This window comes from Nyctibius grandis, chromosome 1, assembly GCF_013368605.1.
Source record: "Nyctibius grandis isolate bNycGra1 chromosome 1, bNycGra1.pri, whole genome shotgun sequence".
NCBI lineage: Eukaryota > Metazoa > Chordata > Aves > Nyctibiiformes > Nyctibiidae > Nyctibius > Nyctibius grandis.
Genome location: NC_090658.1, coordinates 380253 through 405759, shown reverse-complemented (window position 1 = coordinate 405759; position 25507 = coordinate 380253). Strand labels below are relative to the sequence as shown.

Below are 25507 nucleotides of genomic sequence, written 5' to 3'. Positions count from 1 at the left end.
ATCGAGATGAAAAAGCACCCTAGAAAAGTCCATGGGTGTCAAAAGACGGCCTCCCCTTGAATCTGAAGGGCTCGAGACTTGTACCCATGCTTTTGTCCCAGCTTACGGCCAAGGACCATACATTCTCCTCCTGACAGCAAGAGCACACAGGAAGATACTCATAAAAGTTGCATGTTCTGAGGCACCAGCCCAGTGCCACATCCTCCTGACAGAAAGCTGGCAGCGCAGGAAGGACGGGGACACGGCTGGCAAAGGAGTCAGCGGGGCCAAAACTCCCCATCTCAAACATCTGCCTGTAGCAGCTGCGGATCTGGGCCTCGCAGCACCTCCAGCCCTGGCAGCCTGACGAGCACAGCTGCCGCGCTGATATTGCATCCCGTAACGGGAAACAGCTCCGAGAGGTGCAGCACCACAAAGCCACGCAATGCCCGTCTCTTCACCAGGGCAACACGATGCTCCTCCAGCAGCTCCTTCCCAGATGGCCCATGCCCTGGAGCTCCCGTCAAACTGAAATTATGCCTGATTAATGCAGAGATCCTACTGACCACTCTCATTTCAAGGTAAACTCCACTCAGACTCGTCTCCTTCCTGGGATCTGGAGGGTAATCACAGCAATTCAGAAAAGCAACCTTTGAATTTCAGCTCATCGAGCATTCAGAAAAAACAAGCAAGTACCTTCAAACAGCGATCTTCATTTGTCACAACCCTCACTCTGCCCACTAGAGTACACACATACATATCACTAGAGGGAAGGACCACAACTTAACCAGCCAACTCATTTTTTCTCCACTGCAGTACTCTGAACAGTCTTCTGTGCTTCAAAACCAACGCACAGGCAGTTTATAGACTGCCCTGAAGAACTCAGATCTCCACAACAGCTCTGGGAAACAAACTTCAAACAAAGAAAAATAAACATGAACAGAAGAGAAAGTACATCTCCTCCATCGCTTTAGCAGAGAACTGGAAAGCCTAAACGCAGTGTTTGCACTTGGAATGCTGCTTTATTTGCTTTGAACGGCATTGATCAGAGAGCTGCCAGATGCTTCGGGTAGTCGGGTTACCAAGCTCTGCACAGAGCTGCTGGAACAGCCAAGCTAATGTCGTACTGAGTCACCAGGAGAGGTATGATAAATACTAAAGATAATTCTATAAAAATTCCTGTGACTCATTTCAATTTTGAAACAGCCCTTTCATGAGAAAACCACGACTTCCAAGATCAGTTTTAACATGCTGCAAGAAGTTATGAGCATTCATATATAAATAGTAACAACAGAAAATCTACAAATACTTACAAATTTAAAGTGTGAAAGAACAGTTTGGGCTCAGACAAATGTTTGCATGTGTTTAAAGGGCAAGTAAAAGTTGAAATAATTGTACTTGAAACTGAAAACTGTCTCTAAAGCAAGAATATAACTATAAAATATCGACGTATCAATGCTAATGGAGGATAATTTTTTGGCAGAGGCATGTCAAATGGCTGTTGGGAAGGCTGGTCTCGACCCACAGCCTCTCCCCTAGTCTATGTCTGGTGTCGGTCGCTGACAGTGCTCATTGTGATCCCGACGGCGCAACAAGGCGAGATGTGACCTATCTTATTTATCTCTGTCACAACTTGATCTCTGTTCACCAGCGACGACGGAAGGCAACAATGTCTGGAGGACGCGGGCCCGGTGACACCGAACACATGGTCGACTACAACATTGTCCTGGATTTGCCTTGGTATGAAAAACAGGCAGTCAGAAGGAAGCACATGTGTATCACTTCGCGTGGCAAAGATAGATAGCATAAAACAATGAGGATCACTAAACCATTCATTACATGTTAGCTCTGTGATCAGCAAGTAAGCACTAACTATTTAATTAGTCAACTAATTAGTGACAGGCAACATGGAAGGCTTCAGATGTTCTCAGACAAATGCAAAGATAAAAAGCCTAATTAAACAGCGAGCATTATGCTAACTATTGCCAAACAGGACAGATGTGCAGGATATTGTATAATACTGTGCTGCCAGATAACAGCAGTTGTAGCTGTTCTGTCAGAAACCCTGTTTCAAAAATCCCTGCCGTTTCTGAGCTAATCTTAGACACCTTTAACTCACAAAGGGAGGAACCATCCTGCAGGCAAAACCTCACAGATTTACTGTGTTAGATTCTAATTCTACTTCAAAAGTTCAGGGCTTGGACAAAAATACACTTTAATCCACTTGCTTGTTAAATGCAATAATTATTTCAATGCACCCAACTGGAAATTATTTCACATTTTCATACAAAATATTGTGATCTTAGCCACCATTCATTTATTGCTATTTGGTGTAGCACATTATGCATATTCCCAACGTCCTCAGAGAATAAGTCATTGTTTACACCAGAGGTTGGATTAAGGAGGTTTTCGAAATCATGGATTAAAAAGGGTTTTCCCTATAATCAGAAGACAATAACGCTTTCCACAGCTATATGCAAAGAGGTGGATAAAAAGCTAATTGGTTCACTACACTGGGACCACTGACAAGATACTGCTGGGAGCAAGCTTTCTGCGTTCTTGCAGCCAAACTTCAATCACCTGCTGTCAGGGCATGCTAGTTAGCATGCTGCTCCGTAGGGCAGCCACCACAATAAACTGAAAATGCTATTTTTTTTAATTGTATGTTCTTCTGGCCTAACGCTGCTGCCATGACCATCATTCTTAAGTTACCAAAGAAAACAAGAAGAAACAAAAAAACCTCTGCCCTCCTGGTAAATTACTATTAGGCAATGAGGTTCTTTTTTAAAGCATCTCAGTACCTGGGAATATGAAAAGATTAAAATGCTGGGCTACAGCTTGCACTCATCAGGACATACACTTAGGGGAACGCTGGTTTAACTGAGGACTGTGCACTCAGTATCCCCAATTCTAGCTGCTCACAGGTTTTAAAATAAATTATTTAACCGCAGTTGATACTTCTCTTGCTGAACCTCACCTTCAGGAACTGGCAATTGCAGAACTCCGAACTGAACTCATTACTCCTTTTCTCATATTCATAGACACTGACATTCTGTATTCATGAAAACAGATTTTACACTTGCAGATCATTTTCAGATATAATTTTCATTGAATACTTGCAAGCTGAGTATTTAAAACAGCTTTTTCATTATAAATTTAGTACATGCATACCTGATCTCAGTGGGGATGACAAAAAAGGGTAACTTTCTGAAAGCTTCCTTTAGTCTTAGATCAGACTCCTTTTCAGGGTCTTCATTCATGATACTTTGTCAGTGTTAGTGGCTCACAGTACTGCAGGTGTAAGTGGGGGCATGTACATATTTACCACAATGTCTGGTAAAACCCTTTTCCTTGTAAATTTTTTTTTTCTCCCCTGAGACCAAGTCACTCAAGGGAAACTAAAAGTCAATAAAACTTGCATTTTAGCTTAACGTCTCTCTGGAGTTGCTTTGACCTGATTCACGCCGACGCAGAAGGGGCTTCCTCCCCGTCTCCCCCAACAAAGGGCAGGCAGGAGCCAGCCAGCTCTAACAGTTGGGAGGGCAGAGAACAATAGAGGCCGAGGCTCCGCGCTGCTGGGCTGCGCTGCTTTATCACACGGAGGGGTGTTTGCTCAGTTGCTGCTCCTCCTTTAGGACTGGACATCGCTCAGGGTTTACACCACTTCAACAAACGGGCTGACGCTGCTGCAGTTTATATAAGCCTGATCTTACTGCTGGAGAGTGACCTAAGTCCTGGCTCTGTGCAAGGGGAAGCGTGTAATTGCGCTGCCCAGGAGGAGCCTCGTGCAGGAATTGTGGGAGTCGCGATTCCTTCCCTGCTTGCCACGCTCCTGCAGGGAAGTTAATTACTGCAGCAATTTATGATGCGACTCAGTCCCCCCCTTCCACAGCGTCCCAGCCCTGCTGCCCAGCTCGCCGCAGCTCCTCGCGTGTCGGACAGCAGCAGCCAAGGCGCCTCCGGAGCCGCTTTCGTGCCCGCCGACAGCCGGCCGTGCACGAGAAGGGAGGCCAGGCTCTGTCTGCACCCCTGCCAGCACTGCTGCCTCCATCACCCGCCTGTGTCTTGAACAGAAAATTCATATGCACCTTAAAGAAAAGTAGCCCTATAGCTGAAAACACGTCTGCATGTGATTACACCCCGAGGAAAAAAAAATCAGCAGGAGATATTTATTTGAATGGTGAAACATGAATAATGCGATCACCTTCAGTGACCTACCGTAAGCACAACAGATGCAGTTCTCCAGGGCTCAGAGTACCCTGAGCGTTGGGAAGAAGCTTCCCCTACTAGCAGGTCATTCCACACACTCATTTGCAGCGTTCTGGCACTGCCCTTTGAAATAGCGGGCACCGACTCGGGTGCACCGGCGCTCTGACCTCTGCGACCATCTCTGCTTCCAGAAAGCTCCGACAGCGAGGCAACGAGCCGCAGCGAACGACCGAAGGGGTGTGTGGTAAGGTGACAGCTCACAGCGCACAGGGCCCCTTTGCAGCACGGATTATAAAGCCCGTTTTGGGTGCGGGTGCCCACGGCTGCTCCGTGGCACTGCTCCGAGGGTGGCACCGCTGACCCTCCCCAGGAGCCCTGCGCCGCGCACAGGAGAGGTCATTCTGATTATTCCTCTGCTCAATGAAAAATATATTTCTCCAGTCTCAAACGAGTTGAAAACACTTGTAAAATCCAGTTCTAATAATTGTTATGTAGGTAAGTGAATTACATTCGTGTGTTTCCATGGTGACTGATAATGTAAAATAATTAAGTATGAAGAATAATGAGGAGAAAACTACTTCCTCTTTTTAAGGATCAGGGGCTTACGAATTGATTCAATCTAGCTATTTTTAGTGCACGTAACCTTTGCAAAGAATGTTAGAAAATTATGAGTAAATTAAGCTAAATTCTATTAAAAGGCCTTCACATTGATCAGGAGACTTTATCTGCTGCTGATGTGAACATTTAAAAAAGTAATCTTTCTTAAATGTATACATATATTAATATAAATTCTGTGGCACTTTGCACTAAGTGCTGACTGCTTGCTCTTTGCGTTCCCAGGGCAATGCTCCATCCCTCTCCAGCAGGAGCACGCCACTTGTGAGCGCTGAAGACGAGCACTCCTGTGTGCAAGAAGGGCAGGTTCTGCAAGAACTCTTTGCTGGAATACGGTGCAAACAAAACTTCTGGCTGGAAAGTCTTGGCTGAGGTATCTCAAAGATACCCCTAAAGGATTGCCCCGCAGACACAACGCTGTCTGTGTGTCCTGCTGACTGCAGAAGGACTTCACTCCTGGCTGACAGACTGGGTTGGAGCGTAAATATGCTTTGTTTTTCCCTCACAGTATTTTACACTGGAAGCACAGTAATAAACAGCACAGGATGAATACCAAGAAAGTGGCTAATAGCTCCAAAGTACATTTTTAACTGAATTTTGAGTGGAACTGAAAGTCTAAAAGGCGCTGAGAACAGGAGGATGAGAGGAAAATCATTTTACCACAAGAGAGGATGCTCTACGGCCAGTCAGGAACTAAGGAAAAGGAGCAAGAAGCAGGTTTTTTTCTTCACAGCTCCAGCAATCTAACATCAGCCATAAAGCATTTCACCTTTTTCTTCTCTTGCCATATTGATATTTCATTTTCTGATGTTATTAATGGTTGTTGTAGAAATACAAACTCTTGGCTTAACTGAAAAAATAGGCAAAATTTTCAATTCTCTGCCAACCACACAAGTGCCGTCTCCCTTAGTTTTTGCAATGCACATTTTTGTAACAATCACATACAGAATTTGAATTTTATATTCATTTTGCAAGTCTTACAAGACATTTCTAGCATGTATGTTTGATCTATGAGGAAAACAATCGCATAAAAGGAACTGCATTGTCACATACACCCTCTGACTTCCCAATAACCCTAGAACTGCTATGGAGGGGGTACTGGCACGGGGTGCAAGCAGTGAGGTATCAGCGAGACAGCACCCCTGTCCTAACTATGGAAGCCTGTAAAACAGCAGAACTTGTCCACAGGTTTACTCTGGCTTAGACAGTGGAAGGTATAAAAACAGCTGCATACATTTATTCCCCTTCCCAACCAGTTTACACAGTTTATTTACTCCAGTTTGGGTAACTCAAGGTAACCACAGCAATTCGATTTGCAGTTTTACTGCTGAAAAATTCTTTCACGGATGCTGGTGGCCTGTGTTCTTGGTGGGCCACAGGCTGTGGCTGCTGGAGAGCAGTGTGCTCTGCTAGACCTTTCCCACACCCACGCTAGGGTCTGCAGCAAAAATGGCAGAAGGGCCAGAAATGACAATTTTTTGGTTCCTGAACAATCCCAAACATCAAAAGCCTCATCAGAATCAAAGGTATCAAAAGGTGTTATCAGAATCAAAAGAATCACAGTGAGATTACAACCCAACAGGTTTATGTCGTACATTTCTGTGTGGCTCTGAAAACACAGCACCACAACGAGGTAAGAGAAGGGAGGGATCCAGACAGCGATTTGTGATCCCACTGGGCACAACTAGCTTTAAAGACCAATACTGCTCTGGAGCACACATGGAGGGCTATGGACTTAACCTCCGCTTACAGGATTTTTGTTCAAGAACAACAGTCAAAGAGATTTTAAGTATGTGGAATTCTCATTTTCAGTGTGCCTTCACCTTGGGCATCTATGAGCAACTTTGTCAGCACTTCCAAGTTCCAGAGTCAGCCAGGATGCAAGCACCTCCCTCTTCACATCTGCAGACACTCACACCTTTAACATCTGGACTGGGGTACAGACTCAAAGCAGGCTTGCAGGAAGCAAGCCCCTTCAAACAAAGGTAACATATTCTTCCCGGGAAAGGAAACCAAATTAAAAACTTACCAAAAAATTAGCGTTTCCAGAAAAGAGATTCCAACGTCAGATGCACCAACCACCACAATCCGAGTGTTGATAGACGCTTTAGATTCCAATACCAGCTTTCGATTTATGTGGTTCAAAGAGTAACTCAGCTGTTAAAAAACATGTTAAATGACATAGAAATGCATTAAAAAAACAGCAAAAGTGTGCTAAGAGTCATTAAACCATCAGTAATGCATTACCTTGCGTTCATACAGAACTTAGCACGGCTCACTGACGTGACTAATACTATGATTCTTCTGTGCACAGCACAAGATAACACAGCAGATAAGTGGTACTAAAATGCTGAAATATGTGCATGTTTAATAGGTCACAGAAAATCAGCAGAGCTTAATGGTCTGTCTTCTCCTGGAAAAGATGCTATGGAGGCCTTGTGAGAGAGGAGAAAACACTGCCTCTTCTATAATTTACTACCATTTAGCTAACACCTGGGGAACACATATTTACATAACATTAAGGCCATTTTTTATACCTTCTAGAGCAGTATTTACTCTTGCTGTTTTATTTATGGAAATGGCTTTACTTGCAAATTAATTAGGAACTTATATCTTGTTTAATTGAAAACTCTCTTCCAAAATGATAGAATTAACCTTCTTTTTTCTTAAACACAGAGCAGCTACCCTGAAAGCCAGGCTGTCAAATGAGTAAACTACTATTTCCATGACACCAAGATCAATACTCTGGCCAAAAACCTTACTGTAGAGTTTTTAATTACTAGCTTCTCAGTTTCCATACCCTGGTTAAGACAATGAACTTCATGTATTTTTTTTTTAAATTTGTCTCTAGAGGTCTCACTAGCTAACAGAGATTCTCAAAACATATGCAAGAAATGGCCAAGAGATAATACTGCACTTGACAGTGTTTTTTCTGCCCTGAACTATATTTATAGTTTTCAAATTCCTGATGAAAGACGGGGAAATGCCTTCCATCTTGCAGTACAACACACTTCACATTTTTCTTATTGCTTTGTATACATTCACATCTCACAGAATGCATAATTGCAGATTCATAAATGCACTGAGGAGACAAATAGAAAAGGGAGCTACTTTTATTATTTGTCAAACACTTCTCCTATATATTTCTGCTGTGTCACTTAGGCAGGAACCAATTCAAGACTTCTAACATGTTCTCCTCTATTACGAATAGGAGACAGAGCGTTAATAAAATTAAATTCCTCCTATGAAATTACAGGATAAATATATTCGCTATATATTAGTTGACAGAGTAACTCAATATATGAAGAATAACTATTTTATTTTAAAGCTGTGGTAATGATACCAGCCTTCTCAAGAAGTACATGGCACATTGAGATCTCCAAGAGATTTTATACCATGTCTTTGCAATGGTGGAGACCCACAGCTGAGATTTCAGCATAGCCTCCCTACAGAAGGTGGAGAAGTGTCTGTATAACACACCAAAGTGCTCTCCTGTACCTTAAGGAAGGATTACGGACCAATTACTTGCAAACTGTCATCACTGTATAGCAAGTAATTTAAAATCTGGCAAAATTAAATGTCTCCTTCGGTCAGGCAACATGATTTTTTACTGCCAGATAAATGTTCTTCTGGTCGCAGTTCATCACAGTGCAATGATGACATCCAGTGGTGAGCCAGATTCAGCCCAGGGACTGGCCTTCACCAAGAAAATTCCAGGTGTCTTTAGGAGTATACTAGCCCATGGGCTGCTTAATGAAGTCAACTGTGTGAAACCTAGCACAGGCCTGCGGCCTCGCAGGCAGCCCCGCACCCAGGAACGACCCGACTGGCCAGGGCTGAGCCACAGGACGACTGTAATGCTGCCCAGGTGGTTGGTATGTGAGCCACCTCCACGGCTCCACCAACAAGCCCAACAAGCTAATCCAAAGCCAGCGCTTTTTAACATGGTAAACCCTTCTCACAGCAGGATTCGCCAGGAAGAAGGGTTTTGGTCATAAATGAAACTGTATCATAACATTTCCACGTGTCAGAAACCACAAAAACCTTTTCTATTTCACTCAAAATGTACAGCACTGGAAGAGATTTTAAGAAATGAGAAGAACCGATGCCAGTTACTAAAGGCACGCTCCACTGCTTAAAATAAAACTTGGACTATGTTTTTTATAACATATTAAGTGGATACGTCCCAACTACAACATCTGACATTGTTCTGCAAGTGCTGGCACTTGCAGAGATCTCATGGCACCACAAACAGGCACTGAGGATACTGTGCTTAAGGCCCTAACCTTGGTATTCAGATTCCTTGGGATTGAGAACTCTGACAGGCTTTTTTTTTTTTGCTGCACACAGAGTTTTGCAAATTTCTAGAAAAGCAATGCCTTCTGGAGGAAAAATTGTTAGTGATGTTTTGCTGAAATGTGGCTTTTAACATAATTAATAAAATAGTAAAAAGAACACAAAGAGAAACTACTTGTAATGCACCTAATCAACCAAAATAACTAGACAGAAATGTCAGCAGCTAATAGGATAAACCCAACAGACCTTACAGCAATGCCAAGTTCAAACATCTTCTACCGCAGTGCTGTGTTTGGTTTTTTTTTTTTTCAGATGTACTCCAACAATGAAATACAAAGCAGTAATACAATTTCCTAGGGAAGAGTTGTATCTAATTTATGAAATGGCTTCTGTACCAATGATACAAAGGCAGCATATGAGCAGAATATAACTGGTTTTGTTCAGCACACAATGGCCCCAACACCAACAGCTGTCATGCTTCAGAAATCACCTTTCTAACAGCTAAGTACACTAAATGGCCCCAGGGAGTAAGGAATTAGGTGGATTGGTCCCATAATACCACCTTATTTTAACAAAATGCCAGGACAAATGACTACATATGTTCCCCAGAGGAGTAATCAGACATCATAATTGATAGGTCAATAGCAAACTCTAACTTGTTTATTTTGTATCCAATTTATTAAAGAAAACAGCAATCATTAACTAACGTAAGGCAAAAAGCAATAATTGCCATTGTTAGAAAAGGCATACAGAGCTCAGAAAAAGGTATTTTCTTTGATTATCAGAAAGATTATTTCCCCCCCTTTCCCCTGCGGTACCTGACAGCCTCTCCACTGCACCACCTGCCACGTTGCTTCCACCTGGGCGGGCAGAGGGCCATCGGACAGAGGTGGCCCTTCTTCATTAAACCTTCATGTGGACAGCCGGTGCCATCCACTTACAGGCCTTCAAACTTTACCTCCCTCAAAAATGCTTATGCATTTCTCAGAATACCCCACTGGAAACACAAACCCTGCGTGTAAATCACTTACGATCTCACAGCACAATGTGCCAGAGCAGGATTAATTTATAGCATTAAAAATTCATACATCCTTCCACCCTCAGTAACCAATGGAAAAAGACACATGAAATAAGAATTTGCTTTTAGCAAACACGTTTGTGTGCATTTTTTTTCCATTGCCCTTTCAAACCAGGTGAAGCATCATACGTTCAGTGGGCGGATCTCCCATCTGTGCAGCCACTCAGTTTGCATATTGCCTGGGAACGTATTGATTGTACATTTACTCCACAACATACATGGGTGGTACAAACTCAGATGGAGAATATTTTGTAGCTCCTTTTAGTTCTGTTTTTAAACGTTGGACCCTGGCCTATTTGTAGGATCTCTAAAAAAATTTACTGTGATTGTTCTACAACAGGGCTGGGTTTATAGCAAATGTTACCTTCATTTAAACAGAGAAAAGGGAAACTCCCAAAAATGAAAAACCAAGTTAGACAGAGGATTTCAGCTTTGACAGAAAAAGAGCAGGGCGATGTTCTGAGCTGGGCGTTGGTAAATATATCCCAGTAAAACACCAGCAGTGTGTCAAAGAGCTGTTACACTCATCGCTGGAACTCTTCATGCTCCATGATGCAGCAGAATTTAGACTTGATTTTATTACACACTGAGCACTTGGGCCTTATCCAGCTAAATTTTAGGTATGTTAAAGTGGCTCTGAATTCAGGACTGCTCAGGGAACTACAAGATAAACACGGCACCGACTCATTAGTTATGTACTCAGCATCTCCACAGACGCCTCGTGACTACAGGAGGTAACAGGGAGCCAGCGAAGGGACCTTCCCAGCCCTGGTGTGGGGGATTCTACGCCTGTCTGCAATGCTTTTGGTTTAATTTAGCATTTGTTGCTGAGAAACCCGAGTGACAGTTACTGCTGTACAGCACCTACATGATTTGAACTCTGTCACTGTAAAAAGCATCAGGAGGAGTAAAAATGATTAACAGACCTGCTCCTGGATTAGTGCTGAGGTCAGCAATAGTGGCAGGCAAACAAGGTGAACAAACAGAGCTATTTTAATTTCAAGCTCCATTTGAATCACAAGAAAAAAAGAAAAATCAATGTTTACCAAGGAGATACGAACAAAAATTATTGGAAAATGCATGCTTTTTCAGCCTGCATTATTACTTTTTTCCTAAATACCAGCTACATTCCAAAAAGTCTCATTAGGAATGTCTGTAAACATGTTTTCAGAAGCTGTTTCCAAGCACTCACAGATTTACACAAACACCAGAAACAGAAGGAAAAGCAAAAAGAAAAAGAAATACAACTGTGATGAAGACTGCAGCCTGTCACCTTTGCCAAAGAACCCTTCTTCAGTAACTGTGGCTCTATAAAACCAGGTTGCATAGACAATACATAGCCTTTATGTAATATTTTTCATCCATAGACCTCAAAAGCTTTTACGAACAAAGTCAGTATTATTATACCAATCTTCATATGGGTAAATACTGATCTTCAGCTGCTGGAAAAAGTCTATATATTGATGATCAATTTCTATCCCACAAGGTGTTCTTGGAGGGAGGGGAAAGCAGGTAGTAAATAGAGTATTTTATTTTTGGCCACGATTCAATAAAATATACAAAAATGTAACAACATCTAGGAACTTCAGCCTGAAATACCTTCCAGATACTGTCTAGCCGGACTCCCAGTGTAAATGTGGGTGGAAGTAGAGGAGAGGCTGGGCCGGATGGCTCTCAGTTCTGTATGGCACATTTACATAAACCATCACAGGTCTATTACACCTCACATCAAGCAGCCAGACCCATTTACTCCCAGAGCTGATCTGGCTGTGCCCAAAGGCACAACAGCAAAAATGGAGCTTGCAGTAATCATACAGGGTCTGTCGATGCAATGACGAAAGATTGTCTCACTGCCCTCCGTAGGACTGACCTCCGTAAGGTCAAAGTGTGTACTACAGAGTGATGCGTACGGCCAGTCACTGGGTACAGGACTCCTGGGAGAACAGACTGTGCACAGTCTGCACAGAAACAACCGACCGAGGGAAAGAGCCAGCAGCTTGCATCAGTCTGGAAATGGCAACTGGAACGGCCACTGAGCCAGATCTGTAGAGGCGGATAAAGCAGCACCCACGCTGCTCACCAGCGATGTCAGCTGGTCCCAAAGTCTCACTGTAAATGCTACCACCAATAACCACCCAGTCCTCTGACCACAAGAGCGACCAACGCTTCCCCCTTGCGCACAAACCCAGCGTCTAACGGCTCACCGTGCTGGCAGCAGCCCAGCAGACAGCGCCTTTAATCGACAGCATTCCCCCCCCAGCAGAAGTGTGACCGAAGCACTACGCATCCCAACGCTGGACCGAACCCCTCCAAGCTGGTGACCACACACACGCCCACGGAGCCCGGTCTGCCGCATTCCCTGCCCGGCAACACCGCCTGGCTCCCCGCCACCAGCACGGTGCCGCCGAGAACGGCTGCTCAGGTGGCACCATCCTGCACCAAACCGCTCCCAGGGAGCACGACACACGCGGGCACGCGATGCCAGGCTGCTGCGAGCGGGCAGCTGCAGGCCCGGCCCTGCCAAGGAGCACAGGGATGGCGCCGAGCCCTCGCCGCCTGTGCCGCTTTGTGCCCGTCCGCGTGGAGACGGGTCTGCTCTAGAGAGGCTGAGGTGCTCTGGGAAAGCTGTCATGGAAACCGTTCCGCTGGGGTACCTCTCTGGCACTCTCACTGCTTCTGGCAGTTGCAGTGGGACCAGCAGCATCCCAGTGTAGGTTTTTGTGCCGTGCTCCGTGACATTGGTGATTACCCAGCGCTAAGGCTCTGCGGCACGGGGCCGGGCGGTTCACTGGCATTTCCCTGCAGTGCCTGCGTGCTTCCTGGTGGGGTAAGAGCAGGGCTGCTCTCACTGCACAGCTCTGCTGCTCCACGTATCAGCAGCACAAACAGTGCCAGCTGCTCTCAGTGACGTACCTTCTCCCAGAGAATGCCACTCATCCGTGACAGGTTAATGGTCGTCTTGCCTTCCTGGCGAGGAAGAACAGCCACAGTTCCTGGGTTTCTACAATTTAGTGTATCAGCTTCTCCCAGCAAAACTGCAGGAAAGCCAAATGTCCTTTGGATTTGTTGGTGGCTGTACCAACAACTCCACAGGTGGCAACTGCCCTGTAAGCTGGGCACCCAGGAGCTCCGGCCTCATCACACTTTAAACAGCCTCCCTGGAAAAGGATTGTAACCCATGCCTTTAAAGCAGACAGATGCTAAAGGATGAAGAATTCTTTTAACAGCCTATGAAAAATGCTGTAAAAAGCTAACTAAATAACATGAAAAAAGTGTGCCAAGTAATTTATACGTTGAAAACCACCAAAATTAATGGTTTGTACTAACCACATAATTTATACAATCCATTTGGTAACCCTCATCTTTAAACGGGTTATTTGAACAAATTCCCAAGACATCTGAAAACATTATTTGAATAGCCAGCCTATCTTTCACTGTTAGTCACACAGTCCTCGATGTCTGAGCATATCCTTCATCATGCACTTCCAGAAGTCAGAGAGGGAAGGTCCCAAGCCTGGGTCCAGCAAGTGGGTGCCTGCAGCTTGATCCCTGTCACTAGTCTGTGCCAAAATCAGAGTCACGGCGCTCTGGACTCTTGCACAGAGAAGGCTGGAGCCTGGGGGGTCAAAGAGCATGCCAGTTCTTCCCAAGCATCAGGGCTGACAGAGAATTCTTTAAATCCTGCTTTTGGTGGCATAATTATTAACGCGCTATTAAGTCGTTCCAACTAGGTAAGTAAGTAGACTCCAAATGCCATAAATTTTAAAATCAAAGCTCATTCTTTACTGACAATTTCACAAGAGAAGTTGGGATCTAACAGTCTTAACCAAAGCCATTCAAAATTAGTGGCAAAACACCCATTTATTCTAATTGGCTCTGAATGTAAATGGCTATGGAAAATACTTTTAATCAAATCCTGCTTCTACTCTCTGGTCCAGCTCCAAAAGGCACCATGAAAAAACCTGAACATCCCTGGAAAAACCTCTCAATGTTGGCTGGCTCAGGAAGGTTTCCCTCTGAGGAATTCTCTTCAGACATCACCACAACGGATCACAGCTACCCCAACACCCACATCAAAACAGGACTGTGTACGCCCTGGACAGGAAGGCAGAAGCACCTCTGTCTGCTGTATCTACTCTGCATACAGACTCATGGCAACAGAGGTAACATTCTATAGATGTACTGAGTTCACTGAAAGAGATGTATAAAAATTAAAAGCTTTAAAAAATAAAATGTAAAAAACACCATCACATTTCATACTGAAAATAATGAACACAGGGTAACTAAATAACAGTGAGAGGATACAAGGGGAAACTGATTTTCAGCTTACTATAGAGTCATATTTTTGTGACAGCAGCTGTGGCTCTCCATTTTGTAACAGTGAACATTACCTTTCCGTGGAAAAAAATATCTATGTCCTCCTTACAAGCTGCAATTATGCTACTTCCAAAGTCAATCTACAAAATGCTTTGAAAAAGCTTTAAAACAAGTCTGACCCGTTTTTAAGCAGAAATTACTATTTTAGTTTGCTCTAAATGTCATTAACACCTGTACAGTACTGACACCATGCTTTCAAAATAACGATAGGTCACCTTACTTTTCATTTCACACATGCACATAAGTGGTAAACATTCAGAGCATTCCTGTTAATGATGCCATCTGGTGCCTCCCATAACTGTGCAATATTCAGCCTTCCAAACAAGATGTAATGGCAGCAACACACAAAACCCACTGACATTTACAGTAAGGAAATTTATTATCAGACGTCAGTTCAGAACGGCCGTGTTTGCGTGACTACTAGTGGTACAAAATCACCTTTACCAGCTAAGTGGAGGTACAATAAATAATGGATTTTAATCCACGCACATACAAAACCATTAAAAATTCATTACTCAAACACAATAGCATCTTAAGCAACAGTTACTTCTTTAAAAATTAATACTACTTTCCTGGTTAAGTGAAAACTATACACATCAAACCTTTGTAATACCAATGTGTTCATACCCAAATTGTAACACGTAGGAATGCTTCTGTTTTAACTTTAGCACATGAATCTTGATATTTAAAAAGCAGGGAATTCTCTTGCCCATCCTACCTAGGCTCTCTTTGCTATATTTGTTCTCTTAGTAGAGGCTTAATGATTAAAAAAAAAAAAAAAAATCTATCAAAAACGGTTTGCATTTTAGCCACTTTCAGTACATTCCAGTGCCTCAACTGAATTCATACAGAACTGAAACAGCCAAAATGAAACCTCCCATCGCTACAGATTTTCTACCAAGTCAGAACGCACTTTGCTATAAGGCAGACAGCTATAAAGTAAGACAGCACCAAGAGCTTTTCTTAAGCACTCCTGGTATTCAGTGCACTTCCAACTTCTATCCCGGGGTACAGCTGGAGAGAGGCATCTCCAGAAGCGCGGCTAACTACTCCTGTGGTAACGCACCCAAACCGCGATGGGGGTGGGCGCTTCCCAGAAACGGCACCTCTGTGAGCTGCACCGAGATGTGCTCTTACACACGTTTGCACTCCAGGGGGGCAGGCAGTCCAAAGCAAAGGCTTTGCTGCTTTATAGCACTTGTATCTCCACCTGCCCAGCTTCTTGACATTTCTCTTTGGACACAAGGCGAAAAACCTCGCTCCCTCAATTCCTCTCAACTGCTCACTTAGAAGCAAAAGCTTTGCTGGTTCAGAACAGATTGTTCTGTTGCATGCAGCCTCTCCCTCCACGTTTTAATTCTGAGTCCTTTCCACTCCTCTTCCTTGACAGGTCAGGGTAATGGATTATGCTCCATATGGGCTGTTTATTCATAACATTCAAGATTCTGTTCAATTTTTTTCAGTACGAAGTACCGAGGAAGGTGTAGTCAGGTATGTCCCAACTACAGAGACACTAACATACAAGTGAAGAGTCAGGGCAACTTCTAATTAGCTGGCCTAAACCTAAGAAAAGTAGAAGCTACAGAGAGTGAAATGCCTCGAGAGTTTGCTGAGGGAGACACTATCATCTAGAGAAGAGTTTCCTATACAAACACTCACAGGTATCTTTTATTTTCCTTCTTAAATAAGCTGCCCCAAGAGTGAAAGCTTCTGTCAAGCTGGAAAATGTTTTAGATCTTTTTTCAGTTTTACCTGATAGCTAAATTTTTTTTTAGGAACCATGGTAAACATATTGGACATACTTTATTCTGTTTTAAAGTCCTGCAACTTTACAATGGACATAAAAAAAGCTCATTTAATAAAGAACAGTCCAGGACAGTACTTACACTTGCAACTCATTTGAGTATCTTCTGCAACACAAGGAATATGTACGAACATTCACTTCCATGGAACAAGTTATAAGATTACTCTAAAAACAATTATGCATTGTTTAAAAACATTTTATAAATCTTAAGTATTTTCCCTCATTTTAATTTTTTTAAAAATTATTGTGAAGTGCTTTCATGCCATCTATTCATAGCGCTTGCCATAAGCATCAGCGTGGAATCAAGCAAACACACAAAAACACACACATACTGGCACTAGGAAGTTAGCACTGCCTTGGATTCCAATTTCTTCTTGAATCTTCCATTAACATTCACCATTGCCTCTGTGGTCAAGCTTCCATTTTTCCCAGACTACAAACACGAGGGCAAATTTCCAGCCTTTCTCATGCTCTGACCCCAAATGGTTTCATCTGGCAGCGCAGAACTACACAGACCATGTAAGAATGCAGACAACAGGCCTGCTTTTCTTAGCCTCTCGCTCTTGCAAACCCCTTCTAGGCGGTCCAGGGAGTCACGGAGTCCACAGAATACACATTTGCAAAACAGTACACAGCACTGATGTGACAGTGAAAGCTCCATGACTACTCCGAGGGGAAAGAGGACATTGAAAGTTGTGCTCAAAATGGCAAAGGAAAAACCCTCTTTTGAAGAAAAAAGGCTAGTGCTACTAATAAGACCAACTCGTTACACATGAGTTACACAGACTTTACCATTCTAGTGACAAGAGTTCAATTTACATAACCTGTAAAGCAGTGCAGTATGACGGAGCAGAAGGATACCACCTCCCACAGCTGATGCCACTGCTCAGAACAAAAGGTGGCATGTTTTCATACACCGCATCACTGAATTCCATACACGTGAGGTCTCTTCTCAGATTCAAAACAGTAGTTACCCTGATAAGGTCCCTCTGTGTGCTTTTCAGTCAGGTAAACCAGCTGCCAGCTAACTTTCTTGAGGAAAAATTATAATCGCCAATAGCAGATTAAAGGATGTAACATGAACGTTATTTTTGTTTGGAGGGTTTTTTTTAAATAAAGGACTGTTGGGAAAGCACACTGTTTAATCACACAGAAGTTAAATCACGGCCACTGGAGTAGTACAGACGTCACTGCTGCACAGGCATTCTCCCCTCGAGTCACTTCTCGGACATTATCTAGCCATCCTGCCAACACTCACCTCTTGAACAAGGTTAAAGTCGACTTGCTCAGAAAACACAAAGCTGGGCTGAGCATCTGCCTCCAGCTTTTTGCCTGACCCTCCTTCACTCTCTGCTTCTTGTCCCCATTTAAACACTTCCTGTAATGCACCTGTAGCATCACTTCAGAAGTACAAAACTAACTGAGAAAGTGTTGGTTTTGTTTGGTGTTTTTTTTCCCCAAATAAATTTATACAACACTGTACGGGCTTCTGCAATGCTTTACTAACTGTTCTGTCTTCTTTTTACGAGCTACAGCAGAAAAAACAATTCTGAACTGTGCAATAAAACCTGACAGCTTGAATGCAGCCATGAAATAAAAAAAAAAATATAATAAACCCAACAGCATGAATCATAATGAAAGGGCAGAAACAAGAAAATAATTCAACAGATGTGTGACATTTTTGTTCTTCATTGTGGATCAGTTATTCTTGTTAATTATATCACCTATTCTTCCCTTTTATTGATAATTACATGAAGCAGATGGATAACAGAATGCTCCCAGATGGTGAGAAAGCAAACAAGTTTATAAATTGTTTATTTATGAAGAAATCATTAAAAATTATTTAATTATCTATAGTTTTCTACTCCACCAATAATTACATGCGCCGTAAAGGCCAGCAGCACGTTATAAGATATTTAGTATTCTGTTGTAACCAACTGTTTTTTAACGTAACGTGACTGAAATGACTGACAGATGTGCAAAACACAATAATAATCTAATCTGTTTTAACACTGTGGGAATTAAGATTTTGAATCTTTGGATCTTCTGCCAATTGGCACTTCAATACTGGTTACTGATTCAGAATAAAAAAATCAGAGATTTCCTTTTGATTTGGAACAGCTGTAGAAAGTGTTTGATCTAATGAGCAGACAGGAGCTTTTTCAGGTCTGTGTCCTGAAACCCTAGAGCACGGCAGATGCATGGCCTGATGCAATTTTAAGCTAATATGTGGAAGCTCTGATATGCCTGCTGCAGAGGCACAGGCTGGACAGGCACCCTGAAGTCTGGGCACTTCCAGGACTAGATGCAAATAAGACCGCTAGCATCTGTGCCATTCCAGAGGGCTGCAATGGCAGACAGGGTTGTTTAATGCCTCCCCCTCTGTGCCTTCTCGGTCAATCCTTACCCAATTTATCCAAATCCCTTCAGCAGAGCAATGGGAGATAGAGTTTTGTAGGAACAGACACAGAAAATCATCAGCAAAACATATTCGCCACCTCAAGGAGTGGGGTAAAAACATACTCTGTCATTAGTGACTTACAGGAAGATATTAGTATGTTCACAAGAATTTGCAGCCCTTTGGGAAATGGAGAGGCACGGCTTGGGAAGTGACAGCTCTTCTGATGCAGAGATGAAGCAGCACAAAGTTGTGGTTTAAGAGAGAGTGAAAAAAGTTGTGGTCGCCTTAAAACCTATGCAAAGCTTTAACAAAAAGGCTGGGTAACAGAGAGAAGGAAAAAGCAGAGTTCCTAAACTCTGTATTTGTTCAGAGTCATAGTCATTTAAACAGTAAGTAAAGAGGCAACACAAACCAAAAGCCTGTCTCAAACTGGAAACAGTATTGAACCAAGGGAAATATCACAAGGACACAGAACAGGGTGGCTGGAAAACTGCAGTTAAATAGTCCTTCAGGTAATTCAGGTAAGTTACGTTTCTATATGATAAATTTCTGGATTCTAAGAGTAAATCTCTCTACCTCACATCTAGCTCTCCCAGCGAGCCTACAGGAGGGAAGACACATGCTTTCTGAGACACCACAAAATACAGCTCATGCTGCCTGCTAGAAGCAGGAGTGAGCAGGCCAGCACATGGGTTTACCCCATTTTGTTTTTTCCAGACACTGCAGTAGAATAGAGCGACTTGACAGAGGGACAACAAGTTACCACAGACTTAATTTCTGGTGCTCGTCTGTGTGTAACAACCGACCCAGACCTGCAGGAAAACCACCTCTCCAGCACAGCCGAGATCCATCTGGACTGGCAACGCATGGGAATTAGCTGAGGGCAAAGCTTTTCTAATTTAGATTGCTGCTCTCGCTTCTGGCTGTGGAAGAAGGGAAGGGGAAAGAGTCCTTGTGAGTCCTGGTTGAGTTATCTGTACTGGGTCAATATTTATGAGCAAATCTCTTCATGCTCACAAGCAGGCTGGAACGTATTAAAGAGAAACCAAACTGATTGAGCCCCAGGGCTCCCACTGTGCACTCTCTCTAAGATACTAAGCCACTAATGGCCTACAGAGACATATATGCACAAATCAAGAGCTGTGCTTAGGCACGGAATGGCTGAGCTGCTGAGCCCCAAGCTGTTACTGGTGAAAAATAAATTTTGCAGCAAGAAAAGGAGAGAGCGAGCTCAAAAAAGGAACAAGAGGAAGGCAGCTGAAAGACCAGTAGATGAGACGCAGAGGTTGATGGCTAGATATCAAGGGGCATCTTGTGGGTATCAAAGCAAGAATTTCATTACAATTATCTCCAACATAAGTGATAGATACTCAAGCAATTAATTAGGACAGGCAGTCAAATGAAAATTTTACATTTCTGAAATTTACTTGCATGTACAATCTTTGTATTGTAGTTTATGTGAAAAAATCCTGCCATCATCGCAGAGCTATCTAAACCAAGAATGACAACAATAACCCATCCTCCAGCTTTCAGGAACAACGCGGGCACAGGTTACTGTCAGAAAAAAGTGCTTTTTAATATGAGAAGGCAAAGCCCCCTCAGCTAAAACAAGCTCGGGGAGCTAGAAGAGAGAAGAGTGATAAAGAAATGAGGAGCAGTCTCAACTACTTGGAATCCCTGCTTGCCCAAAGCTTGCAAGATCCTGCAAGATCCTGCCCCTATCTTGTTAAAACCACCGTAACAAAAATGATAGCAGATATTTTCTCCAGGTGCTTGCCTCAGACAACTTCCCACTAACTCCCACTCCAGCCTCTTTGCCTTTCACTTTTCTCCCTCTCTTCTCCATGCCTTCCTTACGACGTTGTTTTTCCATTTCCCTTTTACCTCACTTCCTAGCCTGCTAGCACCTTCGACGACCAAAATGTGTGTCACAGTATATTTAAAGGTGACAATTCTCAGCCTTTCCATCTTGCAGAGTTCCCACCAAGGAGTTAAATGTGACATTTTTTGCTCTTTGCAACACGGATTCCGTCTTTCTCTTTACAGAGTGTCTGAGCAGGCCTTTTGATCGCTACAAAAATGTAGAAGTTTAATAACTTTGTGCCTACTGAAATTTGATTATATTGATTTTATAAAATACACCTTATTTTACTTGCAACTCAGCTGCAGGATTTTGCAGGGAGGAGCAAGATTATTGATGGGATCAATCTTCCTTCCTGAAACGTTAGAGTAGAAAGAGGGCAAATGCCCTATATGCCTGTCTACTACCAGAGCTAGCAAAACATCCAAGATCTGCACCAGCTTCTCACTCTCACGAGTACATTCAGCCCCTATGACAGGTTACCTCTTAAGTTATAAAGCTTTCCCAACGTATGGTGGCCAAAGCTCATTTCATTCACTCAACAGAAGAGTCAGTTTAGCTCTGTATGGTTTCAAATTCTTGCTATTATTTCAGAAAACTCCAGGCAGCAGTAGCAGACTAGCTTTATCCTCAAGTTACCACCTAGGGATCAACCCCAGATGTCAGTTTTGATAGAACACAGTCTGTCAAAAATCTATAATTAATGCCAGTGTATATGCATGGATACTTATGCAGTGGCTAGTCTTAATTTTTTTTTTTCAGCAAAACTTTGTTAGTGAAGATCTCGCACATTTTATTAAATAGAAATTCATTAAACTTTCAAGATTTTAAACAATTATCTCACTACCTGCAACTCTCAGAAATCCTCAGGAAGAACCTGGGAATGGAGCAGACAACAGATTTGCAAATCTCTCCAACATAGGAAGTCTGTGGTTTTCCAGCTCCAACAAAAAGGCTAAGATAAGCTCTTCTACCAAGAGAGCAGCAGTTCATTTTAAAGATACAACACGAAGTAGTTTAAAGAAAAGCATCAGATAGTTTATTCTGCAGAGAAGGTGGCAGCAGGATGTGCATGTTGAGGGAAGACTGTTCAACAAAGCCAAGCTCAGACTAATGGCCTCAGCCACGTTCTCGATTTTGCTTTGCCAACTGCTGCCTAATTAAGAGTTTTGGATGCCAAAAATTACTGACTAACTGTGAAAAGGACAGCACTAAAAATATTATATGGGAGCCCATCTCAGCCAACTGGAAGTTAGTCGACAGACATAAAGCTCCCTAATTATGTTTCCTTAGGAAATTACAGCTACCTACTGAGAGTATCCATCACAAATGGTGTTTTTCCTAATATTTCAGCTTCATGAGGAAGAATCTTCACACCAAATTTTAGTTACTTAAAAATGTAAGACAGAATAAAGTGTAAGTTATTTAACAAATGAAATTTTAAGAGACTTTTAGTTTAGAACCTCCAGACTGCAAGAGTGCTATGCAAATAAGAACTGTTTGGTAGTGGAAAACAATCTTTTCCTTTGCTGTTAAATCATTCCCAGTATTTTGAAGTGATCTTTGAGGGTATCTTGTGCATGGAAGAAACCTGACTTTGGGACTGAAAAATAACATTGACTTAGGCAATTTCTACAGAAACGGTCAGAAGCATGACATTGTCTTTTTCCACTTGCAGAGTATAATACCTAAAAAAACTTACCAGGAGCAAGGGCTAAACACTAACACAGAACATTTAAAATGTGTTGGGATCTTGTAAGTAACGTCACGAAAAGGCATTGTTAAAATGTAAGCATTTAGTATGTGAATGTTGTAGTTCAGTGATTGCTGTTTGTAACGTGTTTGAAATTCAAGCTCAGAAGCAGCAACGGCCGTGCAGAAGCAAAGCTGGGATTGTAAGGGTATGGACACCATGTTCAATGTAATTAAGAAGCAACCTAACAACACTGAGATGGTAATGCCATCCCATCTGCCAAACCCTGCATTAGCTGGCACTATGCCTCTTGCCTGCTGCTGCTTCTGTTACCCACCTGATCCTTGGAGACCTGCTCTGATGGAGCGTTTATGCCAAGCTCTTCCAGAGGATAGACAATCTGTCGTCTCGCTCGCACGGGAACCATGTAATGAAGGGCAGATGTCAGGGAATGGGCACAGGGATTCTGAAACTGAAAGACAGCGATCTATATTTCAGCAGAGAGAATGTCAGAACAGTGCATCACAGATGTCTGCTGTATGGCTTTGCAAATACAAAATTCTTAGCTCTGTTGGCTAAATCTGAGAGAAAAATCAGCAAATAAACAAACATACTCAGAGCAGAGGAATGAATTGCAGATAATTCCTGACACTAATGAAGATAATTATGAGAGTAATTACATTACTATCTCTGTGGGAATGACAGATAAACAAGTGGTTTGGTTTATGGGATTTTTCAGCACAAGTATTTTCCCCAGGAGGATATTTTTCTCCATAGTGATCATGAATCAGCTTGATTTGACCTCATTAAGCTATGTTATGTGCTTACAGCTAACCTTTGCTTGTTTGGCAAAGAATGGTTATGAATTTATATAGAAATACTATACCGACTAAAATGTCAACTTCATCCAAGTGATAAATGTTAATAAACTGGCATAAACTTGAAGTGAGCAAAACCCCTAATGCTAATGTGAATAGCACGGATCATTAGAATAGCTGTATTCCATTTATTACAGCATGACTGCCTCTGTCATAACTTATGACATGAAAAGGAAAAAAATAAATGAGAGAATTACAGGAAATTGAGAATGAACATTAATGCAAACTAAATTACACTGAAGTACTGTTCCATCCAAAAATTTTGAAAAAACTTGATGTTACTATGTTGATAACTGAGTAAAATATCCCATTCACCACTTATTAGAAAGCAATGATAAGGTAAAGTAACTTAAAGGAACTCTGTAGCCTGGAAATAGATAAAACTGGAATTATTAGTAAGATTTAACTTTTCTCTTCCATCCACTGCCATTAAACTGCATTTTTCTAAGTGCCTCTTAAGAATCTGAGAATCTAATGCTACACAAGGACATTGGTTCCTCAAGAGAACACTTAATAAAACTCCACAAAAGTGCACAGGAAAAAACAGCCTTCTGACAATGTACCTATGTCTAACCTGTCAAAACTCCTCCGTTAAAAATGGTGGCGATTTCAAAAGCACCTAAGTCACTGAGGACAGAATGCATCTCAGTCACCATCTGAAAGCTAGGCGCTGACTGCAGCTAGCCACACAGACACCCCCCAGAGTCAGAGATGAGCGTCTCCAGAGGGCAATTCTTCCCCTCCCAAGATAGGTAGCTATGATGGATGGATGAACTGCCCTCTGGATGCACCGTGTTTTCCCCAACAATGCTGGCAGGAGCCTAGGTGATCAGGCTGGGCCAGATAGTAGCTTTAGATGGCTACACATCAACGAGTTGACTTTCAAAATTTTACCTCGTGTTCCCTTTTCTGACATGAGACCAATGACAACACACATACATGAGTATTTTTGAAAGAATCTTTTATTTTGTCTCCACAAATTACGTTCTTCTCGGAAATGGATTTTCTCACACAGCATTAGGCTCTCATGGTTCTCCTGTGGCACTTGCAGAAACACAAGTCACATTTTCAATGACAGCGAGGTGCCTAGGTCCCACTGACTTCTGATGAAACACAGCCTAGAGTACCTAAATCACTTTTGAAGCATTCTTATAAACCACCTGGACGTGTTTTTAGTATCATCCCCTTGCATTTACCCATGCTACATTATGCCCATTGACATCATTCCGTCTTTCTTCCCTGCCCTCCACTTTGTCCTGAATCTAAACAAATGCCGGTGCCTCGCAAAACTGATTATGCAGCTGAGCAGCAGTATGTGGGACAGCACAACTTGGGCAGGTTCTGTTATTAAACTGTGACAGCAAATACAAATCATTGTTAAATATAAAGATACGATATGTGCTTTATACCTCATCATTTAAAACCTGATTGGTAACTCATTTGCAAGTGACAAAGGCATACCAGGTGTATCAGCATGTTAAAAGCAATTAAATAAAATTATTATGTTGGTCTCCTCAGTTGACAAGTCGTGAGTTTCTTGTTTCTTCACCTATACATCCAACTCAAGGGCAAGAAATGAAGTCAAACCCAAACTACAGTTTACAACTCAGACACAGGGTCCTGACCTAGGCAGGAGGGGGAATACTGGACGCTTGCTCCTTCATCCTAGAGCTGATCTATTGGGAATGGACAAGAAAGGGAGAAACCTGACTATCAGAACTACAGCACATTGATGGAGGGGGCTGACACAACGCACAAGGCAACAGCAATACCCAAACCTAGGTGGGTAAGAAGCAGATATACTTCTCCCAGAAACAAACGAGGAGGCAGCAAACAAATTATTGCTCTACTGGGTTGCTCCCAGGGCAACACACTAATGTGTGTAACTTAAGACATCTAACTACACTTAGGGCACAGTTGCCCCAGGATTCTCCAAATTCAATTGAGAAACAGACGTCTGCAAAGAGTGACTCAGCTCAGAAGCAGCCACCCCCTAGGAAGGCCTTCTCTCTCTTCACAGACTAGGGAAAGAGCCAAGGCCAAGTACACTGCAAATTTCTGCTCCTCCACATGCTTCCTGAAGCCACTGGGTAAGTCTGGACACACACGCACTACTGAGTGCTACGGACTAACCCTGCCGTGTAACAGCTATGCCCATGAGTGCAGATTATACCATGCCAGAAGAAAAGAAAGTACAATTTGCTGCAGGTTGCTAAGAAAATTCCTGTTTATGGTCATTCACAGAAGCAAAGAGAAAAATAAAGTGAGCAAAGGTGACAATATTTAATATAAAATACACAAATAACTTTCTTCTTA

At 42.6% G+C, this 25507-nt stretch overlaps 1 protein-coding gene across 1 annotated transcript in view; it reads right to left on the bottom strand.

Moving 5' to 3' along the window:
- CFAP61 (cilia and flagella associated protein 61) overlaps positions 1-25507 on the bottom strand; it is a 99734-nt gene that overhangs the window by 40861 nt on the left and 33366 nt on the right. The window contains 2 exon segments of the mRNA XM_068416302.1: positions 6833-6960; positions 22651-22785. Coding sequence (XP_068272403.1) covers positions 6833-6960; positions 22651-22785 — 263 coding nt within the window.